We start from the raw sequence: 27,429 nt of genomic DNA on the forward strand, positions 1-27,429 counted from the left end.
CACGGTCCTCTGTGGGAATGCCTGAGGGACGGCATTTCTTTAGAGGAAAAGCTGCAGAAGCTGTTTGGTCGGGATCGATATTTCCGCCAGCAAAACACTGGGCCGCATAAGCTCTCTGACGGGGATAAGCATCAGAGCAATTCTGGGACATTTCTCTACTGGCAGGATCTCTTCTTAGAAGGAGCAAACTGAGAGCACCCCACTGAAGTATCTGATTTTCTTTTAATGACACTCAGTGAAGACATTGGTAGTGAGCTGTGATCCTCTCGGTGTTTTGCTGCAGGACTGTCTCAAGAGCGAGACCTGTTCACAGACATGTGAATGCACGGGGCGTGTCGATTACTTACAATAGGCAACGTTAATGACAATTTCAGAAAGCCAGAACTTTCTGAAAAGCTTGCGAACAAAAAGGAAACGAGCCCCTGTGTAGATCAAGATAATAATACAGGCTGCCCACGCTCAGGAAGGCTGTGATCCTGGTGGAGAGCATGCCATGCGGCCCAGGGGGCTTGGGAGATGAGCTTCGAGCCCAGCGGGCCCCTCGTGAGAGCGTAGACACAATCCAGGTGTAGAGGCTTGGTGAGATGTGGAGGAGGAAAGTCAAAAAGTAAGCCATATGTACAATGTAGCTGGAAGGCCAGGGCCAGGGGACTGGCTGCATGTGGGGTTCCCGGGGAGGAATCTGGGGAGGATTCCGGGGAGGAAGGACTCCAGCAGAGAACCATGGGCAAAAGACACAAATCCACATGATGTGTATGTGTGAGATGCCTGCTGGGGTCTGATGTGAGATTCCAGCTCAGGAAACTCAAGTATCATTTTTGGGGGGGAATATTCTAATTCAGATAAATAATAAAACCCCAGTAACAAAGAAAGCAAAGGTTTTCCCTTTCAAATGTGCATGCAACTCTCTTATCATCTTCATGGTGGCACGTTCCGATTACTGGCTTGGAAGTGTGGTGCGCTACGGCTCATCAGGAGTAAGATCTCACGTGTGGCGCTCTTGCGATAAATGCGTTCCCCAAACCAAATGAGGCCTCTCGTATGGAGTGGCTCGTGAGCATATGATTCATACCATGAGCTACATGAAGAAAGGGAATGAGAACTCTGGATGTACATCTGTGTGAGCTAACCCAAGGACAGACTGAAAAGATACCACCCCGTGATGCAGAAACAAAAGCAAGGTGAGAACAAATTTCTTTGCACGACATCTGTTTCTAACACGTGTATCACATCAGGGAGGTTCCCCTGTAACTCTAAGTAACTGAGTCACAAGGTGGAGGAAATCAAGCTGAGGAGATTTCTCTTCTGGTGAATGAGTCTTCAAGCAAAGTGGGACGACGTCTTTAAGAAGCAGGAAGCAAGCTGTGATTCCACCGTGGCTTTCTGGGTTGAGCCGACGAGCCCTCCAAAGCATTGTTCAAAACCCTCACTCCTCATCTGCACATTCATCATCACTGCTGTCTTCATGGATCACGTTGTAGAAGAGAGTGGCCACAAAATTCAGTGTCCAAGGGGCACCTGGGTGGCTCAGTCGGTTAAGTGTCCAACTCTTGATTTCAGCTCAGGGTCATGAGATCAAGCTCTGAGTGGGGCTCTGCACTGGGAATGGAGTCTGCTTGAGATTCTCTCCCTCTCCCTTGGCCCCTCCCCCCTTGTGTGCGTGTACTCTCTCTCTCTAAAAAAAAAAAAATTCATTATCTAAAATAGGTTTATCATAAGGGGTGCCTGGGTGGCTCAGTCAGTTAAGTGTCTGCTTTCGGCTCAGATCATGATCTCAGCGTCCTGGGATCGAGTCCCACATCAGGTTCCTTGCTCAATGGGGAGCCTGCTTCTCCCTCTCCCTCTGCTGCTCCCCCTACTTGTGCTCTCTCTCTCTCAAATAAATAAGTAAATAAAAATTAAAAAAAAAACAAAAGCAAAATAGGGTTATCATCCAAGTGGTCCAGGGAAAACGCCACACTGCAAAGAACATGGGACAACCGCATTCGGAGGACCGTCCTGGACAGAGGAGTGCGGTCTCGCTCCCTGGAAAGGAATCAGAACTGACACCTGTTGAGGGCAGAGGGCTAAAGGGCTGACCTGGGGAAGGAGGCCATCTAAACTCCAGGTGTCGCCAATAACAGCGAACATGGGGAGGCACTCATTTTCTGCATATCGACCCAGGAGATCCTTGTAACAGCTCTCAGAGGTGGGTAATCATAGGATTCCCATTCTGCAGGTCAAAAACTGGGGCGCCGCACGAGGGGCTTGCCCAGGGCCATACCCCAGCATGTGCCAGAGCTAAACAGTCTGCTGGCAATGGGAGAGAGGTTCTCAAACTTGGCTGCACCCCAGAACCCCCACCCCCAGGGGCTCTGAGAGATGGGGAAGCCCAGGCTGCACCCCAGACGAACGTCAGCAGAGACTCTGGGATGGTACCAGGCATCTGTTGTTTTTCTTTTTTAAACGATTGTGCCAGAATACACCCAACCTAGAATTTACCATTTTAATCATGTCCAAGTGTACCATTCAGCAGCATTACGTCTACTCAAATGTGGTCCAGCCATCACCACATGCATGTAGTTCTGGAACTCTCCATCACCCCAAAAGGAAACATTGCACCCATCCTGGAACCACCTCCCATTTTCTTCTCCCACCACCCCCCTCCCCCCGCCACCCCCGGCCCCGACGAACCACGACCATGCTTTCTTCTGACGCATGGACTGGTTATTGGTTACTTCACATAAATGAAACCAGACAACAGGTGGTTTCCGTGTTTGGCTTCTTTCCCTTAGCAGGCTTTCAAGGTTCATCCATGATATGGTATGTGTCAGAACTGTAGTCTCGCTATGGCCGAATAATATTCCTTTGTCTGGACAGTCCACATTCTGTTTACCCATTCATCTGCTTATGGACATTTCGATTGTTTTCGCCCTTTGGCTTTGGTGAACAGAGATGCTGTGAACATCTGAGTACAAATGCTGCTTGAAAGCCTGTTTTCAGTCCTCATGGGCATCTAGGAGTGGGGCTCTGGGTCACAGGGTAATATTCGATATTGAACTGACTGGGGAACCGCCAAACTCTATCCCACGGCAGGCATGCCACTTTGCTTTTCCACCAGCAAGGACGAGGTTTCCAATTCTTCCACATCCCTGCCAACACTTGCCATTTTCCTCTTTTTAAAAAATTTTTTTTTATATATTTATTGAAGAAAGCACGTGTGCCCACAAGAGCGGGGCAGAGAGGGGCAGAGGGAGAATCTCAAGCAGTCTCCGCTGAGCATGGAGCCCGGCATGGGGCTCAATCTCATGACCCTGAGATCATGACCTGAGCCCCAATCAAGAGTTGGACGCTTAATGAAATGAGCCACCCGGATGCCCCATTCTCTTCTTCTTTTTTGTTTTTTAGTTATAGCCATCTTAGGGGGTGTGAAGTGTTATCTCATTGTGGCTTGGATTTGCATTTCTCCAGTTAATCATGATGTTGAGCATCATTTCGTGTGCTTCCTGGCAACCAGGCATCTGCTTTTGGTGGTTGAGATTTAAGAGCCACAGGTCAAGGATCAAGGTTAAGAACCACTGCTCCTATCTTCGCCCCCAACCATCACACCACACTGCCTGGTTTACAGGTGTCTGGCTGTTCTTCTCTCTCGGGATAGAGCCTCAGAGCATCAGCCGCCAGCATTCTGGGGGCCCCCAACCTCTGCGGGGGCTGGTGTTTGCATGCATGACAACCCTCCAAAGCAGTGTCTGCCTGAGAGCTGCAATCCCGCCCTGGGGACATCCCCTTGGGAAAGCGCATCACAAAGCGAATGATGATGTTTTTTCGGGGCATACCTTAAGTGCCTTTCATGCATTTGAAGTAAATCATTCATAAACTTTGGTATTTTACTATTCACAAATTACCAGTGACCCCCCCCTGACCCCCCCCCCCCCCCCCGAGGTTCTGATGCCCCAAAGGGCACTCAGCTGATGCACTGCATGTTGTCATGGTGACAGGGAGGGGACCTCAGAGCACACACATCTTAAGGTCGCTCTTAGAGTTTGCCTGCAAAGTCCTCAGCAGGTTTCCTGAGGTTCTTTTTTGTGGTCTTGTGCACCTGACCTTTAGGGCTAAGATTCTGCAGTTCTTCTGAAGTGCACGCTGTATTCTTCCATGAAGACATTAACTTTGGTTGCAGATAAAGAGAGAGGCAGGAAGAAGGTGGCTTCTGGGAAGCTGCAGGTCCCATGGCATGGGGGAGTGGCCAGCCCAGGGTCCCGGGGAAGCCGGGGAGTCAGAAGACAGGCCCAGAAAGAAGGTGCAGATGTTCCCATCGGAAGGCAGATAACACAGAAGGGGCACCACAGGAGATCGCGGTGTCTCTCACAACCTTCCTGCTTCAGCGGGAACCAGCCAGGAGGAAAACCGAAGTGCCACGACAGTTACCAGCGGGATGGCTGTGATCCATCAGGTAACTGGATAGAGACGGATCTGTCGATAGGACTGCGATCCTGGTGGGGGGGCGACGCTCTCGTCTTTCTGCAGGGAATCTGGGCAGCCGGTGGGTCCCAGCTCGGGGTTGCAGGTGGATGGGCAAGGCTTCGGTGGGCAGACTCCTGCTTTCACTAACCGGGGTCACAGGTGGGGGGGCAGGTGGCAGTGCGAGGCCACCTCCCCAGGTGGAGGGGACGGGGGCTCGGTTTTCTCTTTTCTTCCCTCCCTGGTCTTTCTCTCTGATCTCAGGGTCCACTGTGGGGCCCCTGACCATGTCTCTCTTTGCTGGATTCTAAGGTCACCTGCACTAGCCCCACGCAGAAGTATGGCTGCTTTTCGGGCCTTCCCTCTTGCCAGTTGGGATCCCCTCCTGCCCAGCCCACTGGAGCCCCCTTTCCCTTCATCTTCTCCCTCAGGAGCAGCTGCTTCTCAAAGATGGCCCAGAGGTTCTTCCTAGCATGTGAGGTCTCCTTTTGGCCTCTCTCCTTTCTGGGTAACATTTATTCCCCCTGGCTTCCCATAGCTCATTCCCGAATCTCCCCAACTCCTTCCCTGGGAAGCTGGCCAAACTTCCTACCCCGGGGCCCTCAGGGCTTCTGGCCCGCATCTGTCTGAGATCTGCTCCCCCAGCAGCCCTTCCGAAGCAGTCCTGAAAGAGGCCATTGAGGGGGTGAGCCTTCCAGAATGTCAGCGAAGGGGTGAGTGCGTGGATGACTCAGGTGCACCCCCAGTCCTGGGTCCTGCAGAGAATCACTGTCCCAGCCAGCCTCTGGGGAACAGTGTCCCCCTAATTATACCGAGTGTGCACGTGTGTGCATGTGTGCATGTGCGCGCAGGTGTGCGTGTGTGCTCGTGTGCGTGCATGTGTGCGTGCGCGTGTGTGCGTGCGCGTGTGTGCGTGTGTGTGTGTGTGTGCGCGTGTGAACACGCATACACACATACACCTGTACAGTAACTCGTTCCTGCCACAAAAAATCTCTCAGCATTCCCATTTTATCCCAGACACTTCAGGCCCTGTTTCGGGATCACTGTGCCATGCCCCTGAGACAAACCTCACCTTCCTTCCTGCGTTGGGGTTGGCTGTCAGGCCCTGCACAAGGTCTCCTGGCCTGGACAGAAGGTCCACCTGCTGGTTTATTGAACAGGCACCCCACTAGCTCCCTGCATCCCTCTCCCTCTGAGTCCGAGGGCAGCTCATTGTCCACAAAATAGCTCTTCCCACAGGCTTGGCTGCCTCTTGGCTGGTTTCTCCTCCACTCTCTGTGAGTCAGGGTGAGACACCAGTGTCGGTCGCCTCTCTTACAATTTCCAGAAAGGCCACAAGTACCCGAGTTCTGAGGCCCATGGTGCTGGACCATTTCTCCACAGAACACCACTCACCGGGTGTTTGCCCTGGAACCTTCTGCACCTGAGGGTCACAGGCAGGTGTGTCCAGGTTCCTGGTTTCTCCTCAAGTCACACTTGCTTCTGGAGTTGCTCGCACATATGTGTGTGTGTGTGTGTGTGTGTGTGTGTGTGTGTGTCTCACACCAGGAGCCAACGCCGTCCCTGCTCTGGCCACAGCTTTCTCTCTCGCTTTATGAGCAACATTCAAGCTGGCTGTCCCATTTCCTGAAATGAGCATAGAAAGCGATTCTTCTCATTTTTTGGGTATTTGGGGGATTTGCTGTCTCACAGATTTGAGTTACTGCCAAATGCATTTCACTTATTTTTCCAGGATGTCTGGGATATGGACACAAACGTCGTCACTCACTTTGGACCGTTCTCCCATTTTCTCCCCCTTCCATTAAACACTGTGGCAGTTGACGTTCTCTAGGGCATTTGTGTGCATGCGTGCGCGCACACACACACACACACACACACACACACACCACAGAGTACTTATCACTTCCACAGACCCTTAGACACGGGAGGCAGAGAAGGGGACCCCAAACATGTTGAGATACAGAGAATGGTCACGCCCTGGCTCCATGGTCACCAAAGTGGCCTGTGCACCCTGGTGGTGGCTCAGCAGAGCAACCCGACCCTGCTCACCCACCAACAGGAAAGGCACACAGCCTGGGCGCATCCCACACTAAAATCAGCATCGGTTGTGGACCCCAGAAACCGCCTCACCTCAGCGTTCCAGGAAGGACCCCAATACACAGAGCTGCCACAGATCACTAAAATTACATTGAAATGGTCATATTACTCTTCTTCTATTTTGATTGCCCTGGACCTAACTGTTACAAGTTCCTGGAGAACCTGCAGGGAGCAGGTGATTCTCAGTCCTCCGGGAGAAAGCAGAAACTCTATCCTGGCCTTGGGATGCCCCCGGCAGATGCGCCCGGGGGGCCCTCACCACCTGCTTACCCGTGGCCTGCCCGTGGCCCATCTGTGGCCCGTCCCTGGCTGATCCTTCCTCCGGGTGTCCAGGTGCTTTAATGATCTTTGTTTAAAAGAGCCACTGCCGGCTCCTATGTCCCATGATCTCAGAACAAGTCATGCCCTTAATTAAAGGTCATGATTTGTACAGGTCCACTTGGACAAACCTGCCCTCACCCTTGCCGCGTGATTCGACTCAGATCTGGTGGGGGTTGGCGCAGGGGCTGGTGGGGGTCTTCTCGACCTTTCCATGTCTCAGGCCTGAAGTGGGAATGCTCTGGCCATTCCAGCCCAGACATTCTCGGGGTCAAATCCTCCCTCCCTGGCGGGGCCTCAAGGATCTTCAGAGAGAGGCAACCGGTGACCCCCGCCAGTGCCGCAGACCCTCCTCTACGGTTACAGCATGTTTCCCGAGGGCTGAGGACCACCTGCCCTAGCCCGCTGGGGGTCATCACTGTTTTGTGCTTGAGTTTCCCCCAGATTCCAGTTTTGTCTTCCTTGGTGGGTCCTCACCACCACGGGGGACTATAAAGTTCCTATGGGACATGTCATGTCTCCAGGAAGAAGCCCATGGCGCAAAGGATGCCTTTTACCTGCATGGCATTTGCTTGTCAAACTTGCCAAACCCACCTCCCCTCTGTTCTATGAGAGGAATCAAGAACTTCGGATTGAGGGGCGCCTGGGGGGCTCAGTTGGTTAAGCACCTGCCCTCAGCTCAGGTCATTGATCCCAGGGTCCTGGGATTGAGCTCCGCATCCATCAGGCTCCCCGCTCAGTGGGGAGTCTGCTTCTCCCTCTGCCCCTTCCCCTCCATCCCTTTGCTCATGCTCTCTCTCAAATAAATAAATTCTTTAAAATAGAATAGAATAGAATAGAATAAAATAAAGTTGACGAGGCTTTCAAATGTGCCATTCTTGCTTCTTAGTAATATATCACTGTTAATTTTGCTTTGTTGCTACCAATTATTATGGCTGGTAATTACAGATAGTCAGAAGATAGGTAACAAATGATTTTCTTGGTTTTCTAAGTTTATTTTATTATCTTTTGTAGCTTTGTTAATTATTTTATTCTCTTTTTTAAGATTTATTGATTTATTTGACAGAGAGAGACACAGCGAGAGAGGGAACCCAAGCAGGGGGAGTGGGAGAGGGAGAAGCAGACTCCCCGCCGAGCAGGGGGCCCGATGCGGGGCTCGATCCCAGGACCCTGAGATCATGACCTGAGCCGAAGGCAGACGCTTTAATGGCTGAGCCACCCACGCGCCCCTATTTTATCTCTTTTTAAATTTAATTTAATTTTTATTTTTTCATCATGACAAGTGCACTCCTTCCTCCCCATCACCTATTTCTCCATTCCCCCACCCACCTCCCCTCTGGTGACCAGCAGTGTGTTCCCTGGAGTTCAGAGTCAGAGTCTGTTTCCTGGTTTCTCTCTCTCTTTTTTCTTTCCCTTTGCTCATTTATTTTGTTTCTTAAATTCCACATATGAGTGAGATCATATAGCACCTGTATTTCTCTGACTTATTTCGCTTAGCATTATACTCTCTAGCTCCATCCATGTCATTGCAAATGGCAACTTTCAAATAACTAGAATAAAAATAAGGAATCGTCCATATGCATATGCTAAAAGAAATGAAATCTCCCCGAATTTACTTGTCTAGTGAGATTTCATTACTGAATAGATTTTTATTTGGTTAATTAATATTAATATTTCAATTTACTTAGTGAGATTTTGAAATTTAATTGACAATCAAATGGTTAATTAATATTAATATTTTATTACTGGAAGATTCAGTCGTTCCACTACTGAAATATTATTAAGGAAAAACTGACACATTTAATATGTGTCATTGATTTAAAGTTGCTGGAAATTTTGCTGTCGCTTCTGTTTTTGGCTTACAGCATGTTCAATGACGTAAAATCTCATATGCAAGGTTCTAGTCTCCTACAAAGTAAATGAGTCAAGTGGCTGCTAACGGCGAGTGGATTTGAACTCAAACCATTTCCTTAGAGCCTCTCCTGTGTTACCATCTAGGAAAGGAACAGAAAGCAGGAGACACAGAAAGGAGGACCCAGGCTCCATGGCCCCACCTCAGGGGTAACGTCGGGGGCTGCCAGCTACCCAGAAAGCCCACTCTCCTCCCTCTGGCCTCACTGTAGGTACTGTCGCTCGGGAGCCAGGCACGCTACTCTTCCCAGGCTACTTGCAGCCACCTGCAGCCTTGTCATCAAGAAAACGTGAGTTGACATGACGTGCAGAAACTTCCAGACCAGCCTATGGAGACCTCCTGCGGGGTCCCTACATCATCACTCCTTCCAACCGATGGAGAGGCAGATGACAGGGACCATCTCAGATTCCTGTGTTGTTGGAAGGTTAGTGCTTGATCCCTGTAAGGATCGATCCCATCTTAGGAGGCCTATGAGAGGAATCAAGAACTTCTGGGGGCCTCAGCTGGTTAAGCGTCTGCCCTCAGCTCGGGTCACTGATCCTGGGGTCCAGGGATCGAGCCCCACATCCATCAGGCTCCCTGCTCAGTGAGGAGTCTGCTTCTACCTCTGTCCCTTCCCCTCCATCCAATTGCTCATAATCTCTCTCAAATAAATAAATTTTTTAAAAATAAAATAAAATAGAATAAAGTAAAATAAAAAAAAATAAAGGAGTAACAAACTATGCAGAAATCAATTTTCACTGGCTGCACTCCTGAACATGGCATGCATGCATTTGATGGGTACATATAAGCCCCTCCTCCTCGTTCCAAGCTCTGCACTAGTCACTAGCCATACAACCATGAAAATAATAATAATAATAATAATAATAATAATAATAATAATAGGGGCACCTTGGTGGCTCAGTCAGTTAAGCATCTGACTCTCGATTTCGGTTCAGGTCATGATCTCAGGGTCCTAGGATCGGGACCCGTGTCGGGCTCAGCCCTTAGCTGGGAGTCTGCTTAAGATTCTCTCTCTCTCCCCCTTGCTCCTCCCCCCACTTGCACATTCTCTCTCTAAAATAAATAAATAAATCTTAAAAAAAAAAGAAAAATAACAGTTTTACTCAGAAATACAAAGACTACACAGTTCATACGTACGCTTGACTTGCCTCCTTAGATTCCGACCCCGTTCCCCATGCATTAAGGCCAACTCAGGAGCTGGGGACATGGTGGGGGGGGTATGTGAATAGAGCAGCATCCAAATCAGTAAAGTGTTGACTCAATGGAACCTAAATAGAGGCATGACATCTGCTTGGGAATACTCAAGTCCCACGCCACAAGTTGTTTAGAATCTGCTCTATGTCCCATTGTGATGATTTACACAGAGGAGGGCCTTTGTCATCAGGAGCCAAAAGGTGAACGTTCACTTTGGCCAAACTCCACTCAACCACACAGGATTCACAGCCCACCAAGACAGGGCAGTCTAGGAAATTCAAGTGCAAAGGAAAAATCAAACTTTTCCTTTCTGTAAATCATTGTATTTTCAAAGGAATAAGCTTCACCACCATTTGCGTTTAGGATTTGCCTGTATTTTTTGCTCTGAAGCTAGAAAACCATCCAGACAAGGCAGAAATCCACTCTGCTAAAAGAAAAAAAATAAATATCATAGACAAACCACTTAGGAAATATCACTAACTATGTATTCTTAGAGCTCAACCAGTATCCTCTGACTAAATATGCATGTGTGTATATATTATACACGTGCATATATAAACATAAAAATTTCTTTCAAGCCCACCATGGCAAATCTATTCTTTTCTTACCTTTTTATTTTTATTTTTTGTTTCCTCTTTTTTTTTATCTCCTTGGAATGTCCATGCAGTGGTTACTGTTCAAGCTGGTGAAATTATCTCAGTTTCCGAAGCACAGTGCCAACATTTCTGAAATGCCCCTTCCTGAAAGCTGATCTGAGTATCTCCTCCAAAAGGAGATGCCAGCCCTCAGCGCTCACCGGATGATCATCGCGAGCGCCTGGCCCATTCCCCATCCCCGAGCGGGCCTGCCTCCCCCCAGGTCCTCCTGATGGATGAGGGACCAGCTCAGAGGCTGGGTCCCCACAGGGCCTGCCCTCTCTGCACAGACCTTCCTCCACGCCGCAGCCGCCCTTCTGCTCGCTGACTCCACCCCTCACCAGCGCTCAGGGCCTTGGTTCTCAGTCGCGGCAGTGTTGCCCGGGAGCGCCTCAGAAATCCCAAATCACAGGCCCCACCCCTGGTCCCCTGGACCAGAATTCTCGCAAGACCCCCGATGCCCTTGCACTTGGAGCATGAGCAGCACTGGGCCAGGGGCTCCCCTTGTGTGTCTTTCCTGAATGCAGGGCTTGGCCTGGCTCCTCTCTGTACCCCAAGTGCCCTGGGGTCCCCTGTGTCTCCTAGGGCAGAGCCTCCGTGAAAGTCTGCGCAGTGAGGGGCTGGGGGCCGAGGGCCGAGGGAGAGGGATCGCTGCGATGAATTAGTTCAGAGGAGGCCCTGGGTTCTCTTCTGCTCCCTTGTGCTTTCTCTCCCTTCCTTCTGTCCTTCCTTGTCTGGTTTTTCTCAACGTCAACTCTTCTAATTCTGTGACTCAAGATGCAGACTTCAGAAAACAAATCTTTACGCACAGGGCTAAATAATATAAAAATCACCGCGCGCTGTGTATGGACAAATACCCATTCACTACCTTTATTAAAACACAAAACCTTCCAAGGGGCTGTGACCGTCGGGGGCGGAAGGAGGGAACGGGTTACGTCAGAGTTATAGAGGCAGCTTCATCTGTGTTTGTTGTACTTCTTAAAAACTCACAAAATGGTAGGGGGCAGATTTGGCTCCCTGGGAACGTTTGTTAACTGTGGGCGGATGACACATGACTGCTTATTTTATTCTGCGACTCTCTATAAATTGGGACTCTGCTGAAAAATCTCCTAAAGGAGAGACGCTCGCACGCGCTTTGTGTTGAAGGAAGGAATGGAGCCTGGGGAGGGCAGGGGTGGGGAGGGAAGCGGGAGGCCACAGCCCTGCTCCCTGGGGAGTCCCTGGCCAGCTCCCTGGACAAGAAGAGGGACAGCTCCCTGGGAAGAAGAGGAAGGAATCCCTGTAGACGGGAAAAGTTAAGATGGAAAAATCAAGAGAGCGGCACAACCTGGGCAGGGGAGCAGGGGCCATGGAGCAGGGAGAAATCCAGGGCTTGGGAAGCCTCCAGGCTCCAGGGTGGGAGTACCGTCCAGAGGGCATCGGGTTCGTGCCACCAAGGAGCCCAGCCTGGAGCAGGTGAGTGATGGCAGAGAACGTTCCAGGGCATGGACCTCAAGAGGCAAATCCCTTTCAGCGTCAGGAGGGAGGAGATTCAGCAGCTGGCAGCCCTAAGGCACTGCCCACCCAGCCAGCAAGTCCCTGGACAGGCTGGAAAGGAAAGGCGTGGAGCTCAGAGGCCAAGGGATGCCCAGGAAGAAAGCTCATTTTAACAAAAGGTGGCATTTCCTTCTCTGTTACCAGGGGCTTCAGGAGGCTGTCAAGGGCAGCGCAGAGAACTTGGGACACAGGTCGACACATCCTGAGTAGATGCGGGAGGCTGGAGTGCAGCTAGAGGCCAGGGAGGAGGCCTCTGTCCCATGAGGACAGAGCTGCCATGTCCTGAGGTGGGACGGACGCCGAGGGGGTGGGAGCTCGCTTCTCTCCACTGACCAAGCAACTTAAATGCCACTCACAGAACCAACGCACCTGCTGGCTACTTAGACTCTGGTCTTACACCTGCCCGTCAAAGAGCAGGGAGAAGGTCGTGAAGGACATGCACACAGTACAGAAAAAGAGATATTCATGTCTTACGGGAACACAAGGGAAATCAGTATTTTGAAAGGGACATTTTCTACCTCTCATCCCTACAAACGTTACGTCTTCAGCCAAAAGGTTAAAAATCCATGTCTCTTCTTTTCACTCTGAGAACCAAGTATTGGCATTAGGCACTGCCAATCAACTTCATTTATATATTATTCTCATTCTAAGAATCACATGCTCAGGGCGCCTGGGTGGCTCAGTCGGTTGAGCACCTGACTCTTGGTTTCGGCTCAGGCCAGGATCTCAGGGCCGTGAGGTAGAGTCCTGCCTCAGCTTCCACGCTCAGCGTGGCGTCTGCTTAAGATTCCCTCTCACTCTCCCTCTGCCCCTCCCCTCCCCATGCGCACATGCTCTTGCGTGCGCGCTCTCTCGCTACAATAAATAAGTAAAATCTTAAAAAAAGCAAGAAAGGCTCAAGAAAACACATGAAGTGACAGAAAACTGGGCTGGGTTGTAGGCATTCTATGTGATTCCTGCCTTCCACTTTTAAAACTTTCCATACGCCATCTGTCTCTTAATTTTGAATACAAAACGCTTTAGAAAGGTACAGAGCCATCAAAACAGCTCTTTGTAATTGATTTATAACCAAAATGAGTTCTACATCACAAACATGTGGCTCCGCCCTCCGGACGTATTATTCTGCTCTCAATTCGTGGAGGGTCCAAAAACAGGGAATCTGAGCTTTTCCGAGGCCTGGCTCTGCTTGTGGAAACACTGACCCCTCGTGGCAGCACTGAGTCAACACACCCTCCCGGGAGAAGCTCCAAGTTCTTCGGGATCCACTGGAGACAGGATTCTTCACGGGCTCGGGCACGCTGGGGTGCAAGTACAGCATCTCCCATAAACATGGGACTCGGGGCAGCTAAAACTGTGGAATTTCCTTTACAACTTAGTTTCGAGTAACTTTTCCTAAAAGTGCTGTTTTACTGGTGGGCATCCCTATAAACTTCTGGGCTCCTCAGTGCAGGCCTCTGATGCTGCAGGTATCCCCATCAGGGCCAGACTACTCTGTGGGGGACACTCCCACCTGGTTCCCAAACACAGATTAGGGCTTTGGATATGGAAATCACTTCCATCCATGAGAAGCAAGCACTATGCTGGTAGAGGATTTCCATAACTGCCTTAACAGGGCAAAGGGTCAAAGGGCCCCAGATAATTTTAAGGCTTTTTGTTTTGCTGTTGGTTTGTTTTGGTTTGGTTTTGTTTTTTAAATTGAGACAGTGATTTTTGAAAATCAGTCACCAAAAGACTTTTTAACTTTATGGTAACGAACAGTGCAATGGTATCTGATATAACTCATGTTGATAAACTTTAGATTGATCAAATTTGTAGAATCTGGCTTTTTTTTTTTTAAACAAAGACAAGGGGCCCATAGAAGGTCAGTTACTATGGTTCATTTGCCGACTTGCCCAATGGCCCAGAGTTAGTAACAGGACCAGGATGAGAACTCGGGTCACTTTCCTCCTCCATCAGAGCATTTTCCACTTTATGGGACCGATGTGGTATTTCTGGGTGTGTGGCATTTTTATGCATGCAATTACAAATTAACTCAGGTACCTCTTTCCATCAATGTGCATGATTTATCACTGTTGCTCATGTGACTTAGGGACAGGGCAGAGGATGGGGACAGAGGCCTGAGAGCAATGTCCCCTCACCATTAATCACATCCAGTGGTGACCATGTCCCCTCCCTGCATCTCGGGGTCCAAAGGTGAGAGGTGAGGGAACTGTGTGCCATGCATGGATACAGAAGGGAGAGTTTCCCAGAAAAATGCAAAATTCCAGGAAAACAGCCGGACATTATTAGGGAGGTGATTATATTTACTGATTCAAGGGTCCTATGATTAAGAAAATGAAGATGATTCTTGGAATAAACTTTGGTTTACATGAAATTAACTACCTTTTTAGGGAAGATCTAATGACTTATGGCCATCCCCATTAGGATACTTTCTTTTAGGGGCACCTGGTGGCTCAGTTGGTTGAGTGGCAGGTTCTTGATTTCAGCTCAGGTCATGATCTCAGGGTCGTGGGATCAAATCCTGGCTTGGGCTCTGCACTCAGTGGGGAGTCTGCTTGAGATTCTCTCTCCCTCTCCCTCTGCCCCTCCTCCTGCTCTCATACCCCCTCTCTCTCTTTCTCAAAGAAATACATCTTTTTTTAAAAAGGATATTTTCTTTTAATGCAAATCTATTCTCTTCAGACTCTTATGATGAACCACTCATATTTTCTCAAGGGAAAATAAGCAATAGTTTCTGCAAACTTTTTAATAAAACTCTGAATGAGTTTACTCACATTTCAGAATGCTTCCCAGAGTGTTAGGTGAGCTCTGTGATTGCTGATCGGGCAGGGTGGGTAGTGTTGCACCCGCTATACAGATGGGGAAAGGGGAGACAGACAGGTCCCCTTTGCTGTGTGAGATTTAAAGCCTTGCTCTCACACCCTAAGGGCAGGGCACTCAGCTACAAGTCACTGGCTTGGGGGGAAATTTATAAAAATAAGAGCGGAGTGTTCATAAGGAAAGTTCTATCACCAACACACCATGCTTGATAGACGCGAGCATAATATCAAACATAAGTTAAGACATAATGGACATAAAGAAATATGAATATGAGGGGTGACTGGGTGGCTCAGTGGGTGAAGCATCTGCCTTCGGCTCAGGTCATGATCTCGGGGTCCTGGGATGGAGCCCCGCGTCGGGCTCCCTGCTCAGCAGGGAGTCTGTGTCTCCCTCTGCCTCTACCCCCCAATCGTGTGTGTGCTTTCTCTCTCTCTCAAATAAATAACTAAATAAAATTTTTTTAAAAAAGAAATTGAGCATGAACATAAAATACTTTAGGCAACATAAGCACCTGTCCATATTTGGTCAACCACTCAGCCTCCGGAAGCTGGCAGTTTCTGCGTCTTCGTAAGGAGGATGACAGATCGCAGAACTAAGCACAGGCCCGTCATAGGCCGGCACGTGGTGGTCACCATCACCACCTGCCGCCATTATTTTATTAAGTGCTGTCCTGCCCTATGGCTTCAAGCCCAGTAAACTCTGTTTGGAGGCCAATAATGAAATGCAGCTTCACTTATTAACTCTGGTTTTCAGGAAAAGTCACCCTTCATTTAAAAAAAAAAAATGAAAAAAATATCCTGGAAAACTCTCCATTTAACGCTCTTCAGCTTCGCATTGCACAAACGGACAGACCGCGGAATGAGTGACAAGTGGAAGTTCCCTGGAGGCTTAATTTCTAGTTCTCATTATGAGCGAGTTTGAGCACTTTTCCATTTATTTATGCACCACTTTTTTTTTTTGTTTCTGTGAGCTTTCTATCTGTCTTGGTCAGGATATCATCATTCTTTCTTTTTTCTTTTCTTTTTTTTTTTAATTGAAGTAGAGTAGACAAATCTATATTCAACGGTCACCACGATAAGTGTTGTGTCACATTATATACAGTGTTATTACAATATTATTGGCTGCATTCCCTCTGCTGCACCCTTCCTCCCTGTAACTGGAAGCTTGTATGTCTATTTTATTTTATTTTATTTTATTTTTTTTAAAGATTTTATTTATTTATTTGACAGAGAGATAGAGAGCACAAGTAGGCAGAGTGGCAGGCAGAGGGAGAGGGAGAAGCAGGCTCTCTGCTGAGCAGGGAGCCGGACATGGGGCTCGATCCCAGGACCCTGGGATCATGACCTGAGCCGAAGGCAGCCGCTTAACCGACTGAGCCACCCAGGCGCCCCGGAAGCTTGTATGTCTAAATCCCCCTTCACCTCCTTAGCACATCCCCCCACCCCGTCCCCTCTGACAACCACCAGTTTGCTCCCTGTATGAGTCTGTTTCTGTTTGTCTTTTGTTTGCTTTGTTTTTTAGATTCCATATAGAATTGAATGGACAGAAAACATGTGCTATATATACGCAATGGAATATTACTCAGCCATCAAAAAGAATGAAATCCTGCCATTTGCAATGATGTGGATGGAGCTAGAGGGAATCACACTAAGTGCAGTAAGTCAGACAGAGAAAGACAAACATCCTGTGATCTCACGTACATAAGGTTGTCATTGCTTCTCTATTTCCAACCCTCCCCCCATCTGTCATTTGGATTTTTACTTTGCTGATAATATTCTCTCTCCCTCTCTCGTTTGTCATTCAAAAAAATTTTTTTCCCCTTAAGTCAAATTCACCAGCATTTTCAGAAAATATTCCCTCCTCTCAATTTACAGATGACTTCACTCCTGTTTTCTGCTAATCCTTCCATGGTTTCAATTTTACATTTACATTTCTGTATTTTTTTTATCCTAGTGTTTACACTGAAAATGCGTATGATTTTATCTTTTGCTGTTGGGCTCTTCAATGATCTCAAATCTCTGTATAAATAAGTTTATTTCCCTCTACCGATTTGATGTGTTGCCTATATTGTACTTCAATTTCTGTCTTCAGTTGCCTCTGGGATTTCTATTTGGTTCCATTGAGCTCTTTGTGGTCAGTGTAACACAGTCTGAATTACAGAGGCATTAGAAGTTATTTTAAAACTACCCAGGCTTATCCATTACCCTTGTCTTTCGGAGTTTTCCTGGCTAGTTACTGCTTGCTTGTTTTTCCAAGTAAACTTTATAACTAATTTATTTAGCTCCACCACAAAACCCAATCAACATAATAATGTTGAATCTTCACATCTAAGAACATGGCGTGTCTTCCATGTGTACAATTCTATTTTTGTGTGTCCTTGTGGTATTCTATAATTTTCCTTATAAATGCTGTGGATGCTTCCTATGAAGTTTTTGCCTAGGCTCTATCTATTTATCTATGTCATGAATATATTTCCTTATGTTGCACTGAGAAAAAACATCACACAAATGAGCAATGCCCACTACAAAATTTATGCTTCCATTCTTTCCTGTAGAAAAAGTTAAAATACCTAGCCCATTTGCAATAAGCAAAGAGGTGTGAGCAGCCAAGCCCTCTAGTGTAAGTAAATAGATTTCCCACTCGAACACAAATGTAACTTATAGAGTACATTAAGTATTAGAAGACATTTTCCAATAAGCTGTGGCCAAAAATTGAGACTATGATTGCAGATTAATGCATCAATGGACATTTCAAACTATTATCAGTTGATTTAAGTCTATTTCATAATAAAGCAAATGACATTGCTGATGTGGTCATGGCAGGTAAAGACTTGCTTAAGATTATACAACTAAAGGGGCACCTGAGTGGCTCAGTCAGTTAAGCATCAGACTCTTGATTTTGGCTCAGGTCATGATCTCAGGGTCATGAGGTCGAGCCCCACGCTGGGCTCTGCACTGGGTGTGGAGATTGCTTAAGATTCTCTCTCCCTCTCCCTCTGGCCCTCCCCTACTGCTCACAGACCCTCTCTCTCTCTCTCTCTCTCTTTCTAAAAAAAAAAAAAAAAAAAAAATCCTTTTGAAGTGTAGTTACACAGTTTAGGAACTGGTAGATTTCAGGATGGGAAAGAAGGCCGTGTGGTCCCCAAATCATCAGCTGCTCCTGAACGTATGGAAGCGATTCCAGAGGGTGTAAATTCAGTTAACGTAATTCTTGAATCCTCCTGATTGTGTTGACAGTACAGAGAAGTAGGAACTAAAAGACCCCACAGCTTCTAAATGTAGCATGGGCAGGGAAACGGGAAGCCATACACAGCTTCATGCATCTGTTAGACTGAACATACAAAAACCAAACAACTAAACTAATCTACAGTCCTATTTTCTAGAAGGTCCTATGAAGCAGTGAGTAGCCCACCTCGTTAGCAAGAAGCACCTGTGGGGTTGGTACTCACGTTCGAGCCCTTTCCCAAAGCGGACTGTGAGGTGTCCTCATCACTGTCCAACCCGGACCGCCCGATCTGCTCCGCCTGGAACACAGACACACCGCACGTTATCTCCAGGTCAAAGTAAGACCAAACAAAAAGTCATCCTCGGCGATTATTACAACACAAAACCAGCGTGGTCTTCAAGGCAGCAGGCTCTGCACTGGGTGGTTGTAATCCACGGCCACGCCCCTCAGGGCAGGAACCCCAAAGCCCCGAACCAAAGTGCTCACTGATCTGAAAACCAGTTTTGAAATCCATAACTCAAGGGAGGGGTTTTCCTTTTGCTTTTTCCCAAAAGCGTATCTTTAGCTTAGAAAACATAAAATATGAAAACAGTAGTTTCATGAGTCTGAGCTGATGGAATTTGCTCAAAAAGCCAATTCATTGACTAGTTTTGGGGGGATTTCTGAGTTTTAAATTCGGTTTACCACTGTGCTGCTCATTGAGTATATACAGAAATAAATCACCAAATATCTCACTGTCTGTCCACAAAAGATAAACAGTAATGACATCTTACTTCATTCTTCAAGAGGACATTTTGCATGACGGCGTGCTGGCCACCAGCTACAGAATCACCAGGTGCAACCGGGCTGCCAACCTGACCCCCCAACATGAGAGTCTTTGGGCAGATGACCCCAGGATCCCATTATTAACCTAGGTCTTAGGGTGATTCTTAGGTACTTTTTCAAAACCTCTGGGTTAGGGGAATAAATAATGTCAAAATTATCATGTTTTTAAAACAGTAAAATAACAAAGTTTTAAAACAAGGAAAGATACACACCCTCATCTACTTCAGCCAAAATGAAATCCCTCAAATATATCCTCTGTTGAGATCTTATACACACACACACACACACACACACACACACACACACACACACACACATTTTTTGCTTCAAGCAGATATTGTAAAGACCTCCTTTAGCTTTAATCACCTTGATATTTCTCCATTCTTACCGTTCTGTCCTCTTGAGACATTTGTGGACTATCTGACATCGTAAGATTTTAGAAACCATGTAAATAATGATTTCGTCCAAACCCTCTTAGTATTAGTGCATGAAAGTGGAGTTCTGGATGTGTCAAGCATTACAGTGTGAACGGGTGAGGAAGAGCCAGGGCTCGGGAAAGACAGGCTGGTTTGACCTCGGACAGCCACTGGCCCGAGGGTCAGCTCAGGGGGACGCAGCCTTCTTTCCTGCACCTGTGACATGAGGTGGGTAGCACCTCTCTCACCAGGCTTCTGGAAGATGAAATGAAGTTGCATTTAGCATCTGAAACCATGAAGCGAAGAAAACAAGGAATGAAGAAAAAACAACAAATAATCCGGTAAGGATATAACAACATAAGAGAAGTCTAGAGTACTTCTCTTCACTTCACTTACATAGTGTAAGTGACAGGAAGAGAGGGGGTACATTAGAAAGGAAAAATAATCCCAGCTGGCCAAGACGGTGCCAAGATGGCAGGCAAGACAGGAGTCCCTGCAGCCTGTGGCATTTTCCCGGGGTCCTCCTGGGGTGGTGTCCCTGAAGAACCCTCAGAAGCTGGGCAGTCTCTAATCTCCCACACCTTAGGCAATCTTATTTTACTTAAAACAAAAGCATTTCTCGACTTTTTTTTTTTTTACTGGCTTTGCCTGCAGTTTCCTCTCTCAAAAAGAGGAAGACACAAGAGGACTCTTAAGATCTCAGTGCGAGGAAATGGTAGGTTTTACTCTGAACTGGTGCCTTCAGGATGAAGGAGGACGGCGGGGAGTGCAGTCCTGGCAAACTTCACCTCCCAAATTTTAGGAACCAAGACACGCAGCCTTGATAGAGCAAAGGGAAATTCAGATGCAAAAGTCTGAATCTGTAATTTCAAGTAAACCTGACCAGAGAGAAGGGAAAGGAGGGGAGGGGCGTGGGGAAGGGAGGAAGGGAGAAAAAGGGGGATGGGAGTGGTAGGGGAGGGGAGAGAAGAGGAGCTGGGCGGGAATGCAAGATGGGGAGGAGGAAATGCGAGGGATCTAAAGGGAGACATGTGGAGCACAGACTTTCAAAGGGCATGTCGAAACATAACGACCAGTAACAAAAAGGAGATTCACAAAATCAAAATCAAAGCATCAGGACATGGAAGAGAAAATGAGCTAGCTGCGCTGTGTGTGGGGAACTGCCAAGGGCAACAGACACCTGAGGTGGTCCAAGCTCCCGATCTTAGCCTTCACTCCTGGGGCTCACCGTCCTCCGTCCTCTGAACCACGAACTGCCACTGGCCCCGGGGCCAGCACCAGTGCTGCAGCCTGACCGACCCAGACCTAAGCCCGGACCCTGAGCACGGTGTTTCTCTGCATTCACTGTCCTCATCAGCAGAGGGGTGAATCCTCCCACCTCTCAGCCTCCGGAAGGTGGGGAAATGAGATGCGCAGCCTGGTGTGCAGGCGCACGGGTCCCCGCAGAGGGCAGGGGCGCCCTTCTGCCAACACCAGGCTGCCCTCCCACCCTGCTTTCACCTGTATACAGGTGGACACTTCCAAACCGACCTGATGGTATCAGAGCCTAGCATTGGCTAGAACAATTTTGTCTTTTTCAGTCCCACTTATTAGTAAGGAGAAACTACCAGATACTAGCCAAATACACCATTTAGACAAATATAACAGGGACAACGAGCAGTTTCATTTCTTGGTAGTGAGAGGGCATTTATGGTTTTGGGAATTTCAGAAGTGACTGTAAAAATCTTCAGTCTTATTCTCCGTACTATGGCCTCACTCTACAACAAGGCCTCCAAAATATGACTTTAAGATTTATTCAATAAAGACCAACAACATCAATACAATTAACTTGTCATGCAGGATAGTCCAAACCATACTGGGAAGACCAAAGCCCATCTAAAATTTACTAGCAAAGGACCCGTTCAACAACTGACACCCTTCTCCACAAAAAGGCCCAAGAGCAGCTCTGAGAGGCTTCGCACGTTAAACAGGTTCTAAAGGCATTTCGTTTGTAGGAATATGGATTGTCTTCTATAAATATGCGCTCCCTCATTCATTCATCAATCCACAGGGTGTTTCCTGAGCCACAGCTTCACACCGGGTACTGCGCATGCACCGGAAGCGAGCTGCCGCTTCACACCGGGTACTGCGCATGCACCGGAAGCGAGCGGCCGCTTCACACCGGGTACTGCGCATGCACCGGAAGCGAGCTGCCGCTTCACACCGGGTACTGCGCATGCACCAGCGAGCCGCACTCGCGACTTCGTGCGGTGCTGGCGAATACAATGCTACCCCCCAGCTTTAGGAATCACGTGTGGAAATATGTCAGCCACTTTGGTGCGTATGGATAAGCTCCCTTTCACCCGAAGGAATGAATACTCCTAAAAATATTTAGAAAGATTCCAAGATAGGGTGAGTACAAACATCCCAAGCAACTACTTTTCCATAATGCAGAATCCAACGTGTATTTAATCCATTACCTTACTACTGCTTCTTTTATTAACTTTGAAAAATCCCAGAAATTTTTTCTTCTCTTTATCTGTCTCATCATTGCCAAGCGATGATTTTCTAAAGGTTTCTGGGGGAGGGGAAAAAAAAAAAGGGCTGTTATTATCAGCATATGAAACGAGATTAAACAGCACTCTTTAAAAATCTCAACAAATAAATCCTCCACTCTTAAACTTCCAGTTTTTACAAGACAGTAAAACCACCAACTATGCCTTTCAAAGCATTTCGAGCCACCTCAAAGCCTCCAGCCCCATTTATGAAATCACTGAAGTTCTTATAATAATCTTCAGTGATTTCGGTAGCATTTTTCTCTGAGTGGGACTGAACCCTGTATGTGAATGAGAAAAACAAATAAAAAGTTCTAGGGCAGGACCGTCCACTAGAAAAATTGAGCCACACATGCAATTTTACATTCTCTAGCAGGTGCAACTTTAGTAATGTGTTCTATGTAATCCAACATATCTAAAACGTTATCATTCCATCACATAATTGCTAGAAAAATGATGAATGAGAAGTTTTAAATTCATTTTGGCACTGAGTCTTCAAAATGCAGTGTGCTGGTCACACAGCACAACTCGGTTTGGACTGGCCACACTCCAGGTGCCCACAAGCCACACGTGGTTCACGACCCTCGGGCCGACAGCACAGTCCTAAGGACCGGGACATCTGTGTGAAACGTCTGCTTTAAGAATTGCGAGTGAGGTGAAAACACTAAACAAGATAAATCGACAACTTTCTGGCTTGAAGAGCCCCACTCATGTCCAGACTATGGAATAGCAGCGATCGTTTACCCAGGTGGTATCGAAATAATCCCATGAATCACAAGACTGGCATCCAATCACAAGAATCTAGGATTCACGTTTCCAGATTTGTGTTCCTCGACCTCAACCAGAATGTTTTCCTTTTTGATTACATTCTCCAGGGGGCCCATTTCTCTTTCTTCTATTGTTTCGTTATTTTTGGGCTCCAAGTCTTTGCTCTTCTTTCTTGGTGTTTTCCTCATCAGAAGTTTAGGGCTGGAACGAGCCCCGTCGTGTTCCAGATGGGGAACTGCCAAAGGCAACAGACACCTGGGGTAGTTCAAGCTCCTGAGCCACATGGTGATCTTAGCCTTCACTCCTCTGAACCACGAACTGCCACTGGCCCCGGGGGCAAGCACCAGTGCTGCAGTCTGACCGACCCAGACCTAAGCCCGGACCCTGAGCACGGTGTTTCTTTGCATTCACTGTCCTCATCAGCAGAGGGGTGAATCCTCCCACCTCTCAGCCTCCGGAAGGTGGGGAAATGAGATGTGATTGGATGCAATTCTTGTGATTCATAGGATTATTTCGATACCACCTGGTAAGCTCAGGTAACCGCCTGGGACACATGGTGCCCCACCATCTCTGACTGCCATAATTCACTGGCTTGCTGACGCTCCAGAGGCCACTCCAGGCTTTTTTCATGAATGGTTCTTCTCTTCCAAGCACACAGAGATGGCAGAGGGGAAACATTTAGGTGTTCCTGAAGGATACAAAAATGAATTTCCCCCGCCCACTGCCAACCGCTAGAGAGCCAGATGGGCAATGCACAGGTAGAACATCTGGACTGGGGTTGTACAAGTCAGCTGTGAAAACAGCAACCCAAAACAGGTATACACATCAGTTAACTTCCTTATCCGCTGCCCTAGAATTTCATACTCCAATCAGAGAACACACATGAAAGTCAGGATGCTAGTAATAAATGCATTAACACGAATACTGTCCACCCAACAAAGTAAAACCTAAACACCTCTATTCCTTAAATCACTGCGTAAGTGGCAAAGGCTCAGGTTTTAGTACTGACAGCCAAGGCTCTTGGTTATGTGCAGTGGCCCCAGCTGAGCCACTAGCACCCTCCACATCACACGACATCCAAACCAGTGAGCGGGGCAGCCCCAATCCCAAGGCACGTGTCCATGCACGTGCACGTACGGAAGTGGATCTCATGGCTGATCACGTTGTGATCCTCCACGCGAAGCACAGAGCTATGGAAATTAATAGCACGTATACTACAGAGTAAAGCTACGTATAGGTAAACAGCAGTATGCCTTAATATGTGTATCCATAACTAATCATGTTTTTAGAATCGAGTGATAGGTGAACACAGACATAGTAAAATGCGTGATATCATAGTGCCTGGCGGGTGAACGAGAGAGAGAAAGTGTTACGGGCACATAGGCAATGACACCAACCACAGAAATGACAGACTGATCAGAAAACTGTCACAGAATCGAGCCTCTTTTTTTCTCTTCCTGAACAGGGACAGAGGCTGGTCTGGATGCCCAGGGACAGCCCAGGCGCTGGAGCCTGCCTGCAGTGACCCAAGAGGTGTTTTCTTATGTGGCCACAGGTTGTTGGCTCTCTGGAGGCAGTGGGGGCCCCAAGCAGACGGTCTGAGGTATAGGGGCAAGGGACTGGCGATTTTGTACTGATAGGGGCCTTCTATGAGGCCTCTGGGACCCAGCAGACAAGCAGGAGGGTCAGCTTGAGAGCAGAGCAAGAGCGCTTGATGTTCCTTGGTGTTCCCCATCAGGTAAAGGGGCAGCAGGTGCCTGCCACACATCAGGGCGGTAACTCTTCATGGAAACACAGCCGGGCTGGGAGGACACAAGCATCAGGCCTAGAACCCGTGGTTCCAAACACACGGCAATTTGAGCAGGAACCTGATTTTCTTTCGGTTTTCTCTCGTGTACTAGAAGTTAAATAGCAATCGAAGTGTAGGGGACGACATGCTCCATCTCTAAAAAAGCACATACTCTTTGAAGTATGGATGTGATCTGGAGAATAATATAGATGAGCTGAACAGTGCAAGGGGAGGAAAGGGGCTGTGGGGGCTCCCGAATACCAGCGAATCCAAACCGTTCACTTTTCCAGAGGAGAAAACAGAAGGTCAGAGCCGTTCAGTGGCCAGAGCATGGTCACAAGCAAGTCAAGGCCAGAGGAGACCCAGGCCTGCATGGGTATCCTTCACACAGGCAAGTTGCTGAGTTCGGGTCCCCGGCAGGAGCCCGGGCACACAGGAGTCTCGACCACCTGTCTCTGCTGCTCTCCGTCTGCCTACAGCCCCAAATCGAACCGATCCAGACTGAAGAAGGCTTCACATGCATGACTTCCCTGCTCAAAACAACTACCACTCATGGTGCTTCTTAAAAGAGAATCTTTCTGTTTGCAATATCCATCTATACGGTGCGATGGGGTCCATAACCGATGAGGGCTATGGTCAGACGCAACATGCATGGCCTGTGGTTCCAGACCAATGTCCACTTTTGTTCCGTTACTATCTTTTATGTAAGAGATAAATACTCATTAATGAACTTTGTGGAGACAGTGTGTGTGCACGTGTAGTCCAATAAATTCACATAAATTCCAATATATGATATGCATCTGTGTGCACGTGTATATAAATATATATGTACATATATATATATATATATCTGTGTATATATGTCAAGTGTATGACAAATAAGCATCAGAGTAAATTCAGAAGCTGGACTGATCATCTGTATACTTGTCTATGACAGAAAAGATTACATTTCACAGTCTATACCGCCCAAAAGTCTGCAGCAGACAGAACGGACCTCAAGGGCAGGTGAGCACAGTTAGAAAGGAAAACGGTGTGTCTTCCGCATGTGCCGCTTCCGCTCGCCCTGAAATTCCGTGTTCCTAAAGGACGCATTTTCTACCCCAACCTCCTTCATTTGCTCAGCCACTGGAACCGCACAACAAATCCCCACACGAGGGACATTCTTCTCTCAAGCATCCACGGAGTCAAGAAACCAAACCCAACCTACATGTCAGCTGACGAGATGCCCCTAGAAGGGCTGCAAGGCACACCTGCATTCCTTCAGACCCTGCGCGCAAATGCCACGTCCATGCATCACCCTCGTCCAGAGCCATGCAAAGCCAGGCCGGAACCGGCTCACCGTACCTTGACAGCTCAGGGAAGGCTCCGACTGGGTTTTGGTCAGAAGAACTGGAAGAAGCAGGCAATGAGAGAGCGAGGTCAAGCCCCCGAGCTGCAGCAGCACCTGACCGTGGCCACGGCCCCTCCCTGAGCCTCGGAAGGGGGTTGCCCGGGCCCCTGCAGGAGAGGCCAAGGGCCGAGCAGCCTGCGTTCCTGGCCCTGGATCTCCTAGAGCCCGTAGCTGCCTGGCTGCTAAGGTGCCCCAAGGAAGCAGGTGGCAGCAGAGCCTTCTGCTGTTTCAAGCTGCCACCACCAGGCATTGCAGAGGAGGCGGGTCTCTGCCTAGCGACACCTCTCCCCCCGGCCATGGTCCTCGTCCCTTGGAGCGGCTGCTTGCGGGGGAGGGGCCATAATGCAAGAGGGGCCAGAAGGGGAGGGCTCCCTACGGCATCTTCCGGAATGTTCTCCTTTCTCCTCAAATACTTGACTGCCCGTACGGATAAAGGCATTTGGCAGGGATGATAATCAAAGGCTTCACAGCAGGCGTGGCACATGGCCCAGTATGGTCCAGAGGAAAGGGATGTTGGCCACTGGGCTGGAGCAGGTCACCCGCCATGCTGGCTGTTGTGCCTTTATTTTCCAGGGAGGATGCTGGGAAGGGTCCCCTTTCCCCAGAGGGAAGGATCCCTCGGAGGACGCCCAAGGCAGTGAAGGGCACTCAAGGCTCAGGGCTCAGGTGCTTCCAAATCTGACAGCACCTGTATCCTGCCCTGCATGGGGATGGAAAGAGGGAGCCCTAGACCTATGGGGGTCCCCTCAGCTCTGTGCTCTGGACGATCGTGAGCTTGTTGGGATCCACTCCTGCATGGGGCGGCAAGTTTTAGGACTCTTCCCGGGAAAAAGGGTCCACATCTACCTTTCAAGATATATCTGAGAATTGAAAGAGTTGTTTGTGTAAGCCTTTTTTCTTTCACATACTTGAGTAGGACAGTCTTCCTTCCCTTTCTTTCTTTTTCTTTCTTTCTTTTTCTTTTTCTTTCTTTCTTTTTCTTTTTCTTTCTTTCTTCCTCTTTCTTTCTTTCTTTCGCCAAATGAAGGCTGTTTCCAAAGAGGCACAGAAACCAAATTTATATAGGGTTGATAGAACCAGACAGACATACCCGCTATATCCAGGCCCATGTAGCAGATGCTGGGAATAATCTTGTCTGAGTTTTAAAAAGATGCTGCATAAAGCACAAGATGTATTGCTCTCAAATGTCAGAGCACTTTTTTTGAAGGACTAGATAGTCTGTGCATCTTACACGCTATTGAGCTAAAACGCTCTCTTGAATGTCAAATGAGACCAGGGGTCCAGAACCTCCCCAAGACTCGGGGGAGGAGAGGAGGTTCCACTATGATCACTGGTTTTGCAATAAAACCGATAATAAGAGGGGCACCTGGATGGCTCAGTCGGTGAAGTGTCTGCGTGCTCAGTAGGGAGCCTGCTTCTCCCTCTCCCTCTGCCGTGCCCCCCGCCCTGCTCATGCTCACACACTCTCTCTCTCTGAAATAAATAAATAGAATCTTAAAAAAAAAACCTGGTAATAAGAAAAGCAGA

The 27,429-nt window shown here is 48.1% G+C and overlaps 1 protein-coding gene across 7 annotated transcripts in view; it reads right to left on the reverse strand.

The window, feature by feature from the left end:
• The window catches only part of COBL (cordon-bleu WH2 repeat protein), a 277,937-nt gene that overhangs the window by 125,343 nt on the left and 125,165 nt on the right, over positions 1 to 27,429 (reverse strand). For 5 of the 7 annotated variants that reach the window (XM_035723297.1, XM_035723296.1, XM_035723295.1 and 2 more), the window contains exons 5-7: positions 25,857 to 25,901; positions 21,881 to 21,978; positions 18,404 to 18,478 (exon numbers count right to left, since the gene is read on the reverse strand). In XM_035723297.1, the coding sequence (XP_035579190.1) occupies positions 18,404 to 18,478; positions 21,881 to 21,978; positions 25,857 to 25,901 (218 nt within the window). The remainder of the gene's footprint in view (positions 1 to 18,403; positions 18,479 to 21,880; positions 21,979 to 25,856; positions 25,902 to 27,429) is intronic. The other 2 variants (XM_027573901.2, XM_027573897.2) reach the window with 1 other exon arrangement.

The sequence above is a fragment of the Zalophus californianus genome, chromosome 12 (assembly GCF_009762305.2).
Source record: "Zalophus californianus isolate mZalCal1 chromosome 12, mZalCal1.pri.v2, whole genome shotgun sequence".
In the NCBI taxonomy this organism is placed as follows: domain Eukaryota; kingdom Metazoa; phylum Chordata; class Mammalia; order Carnivora; family Otariidae; genus Zalophus; species Zalophus californianus.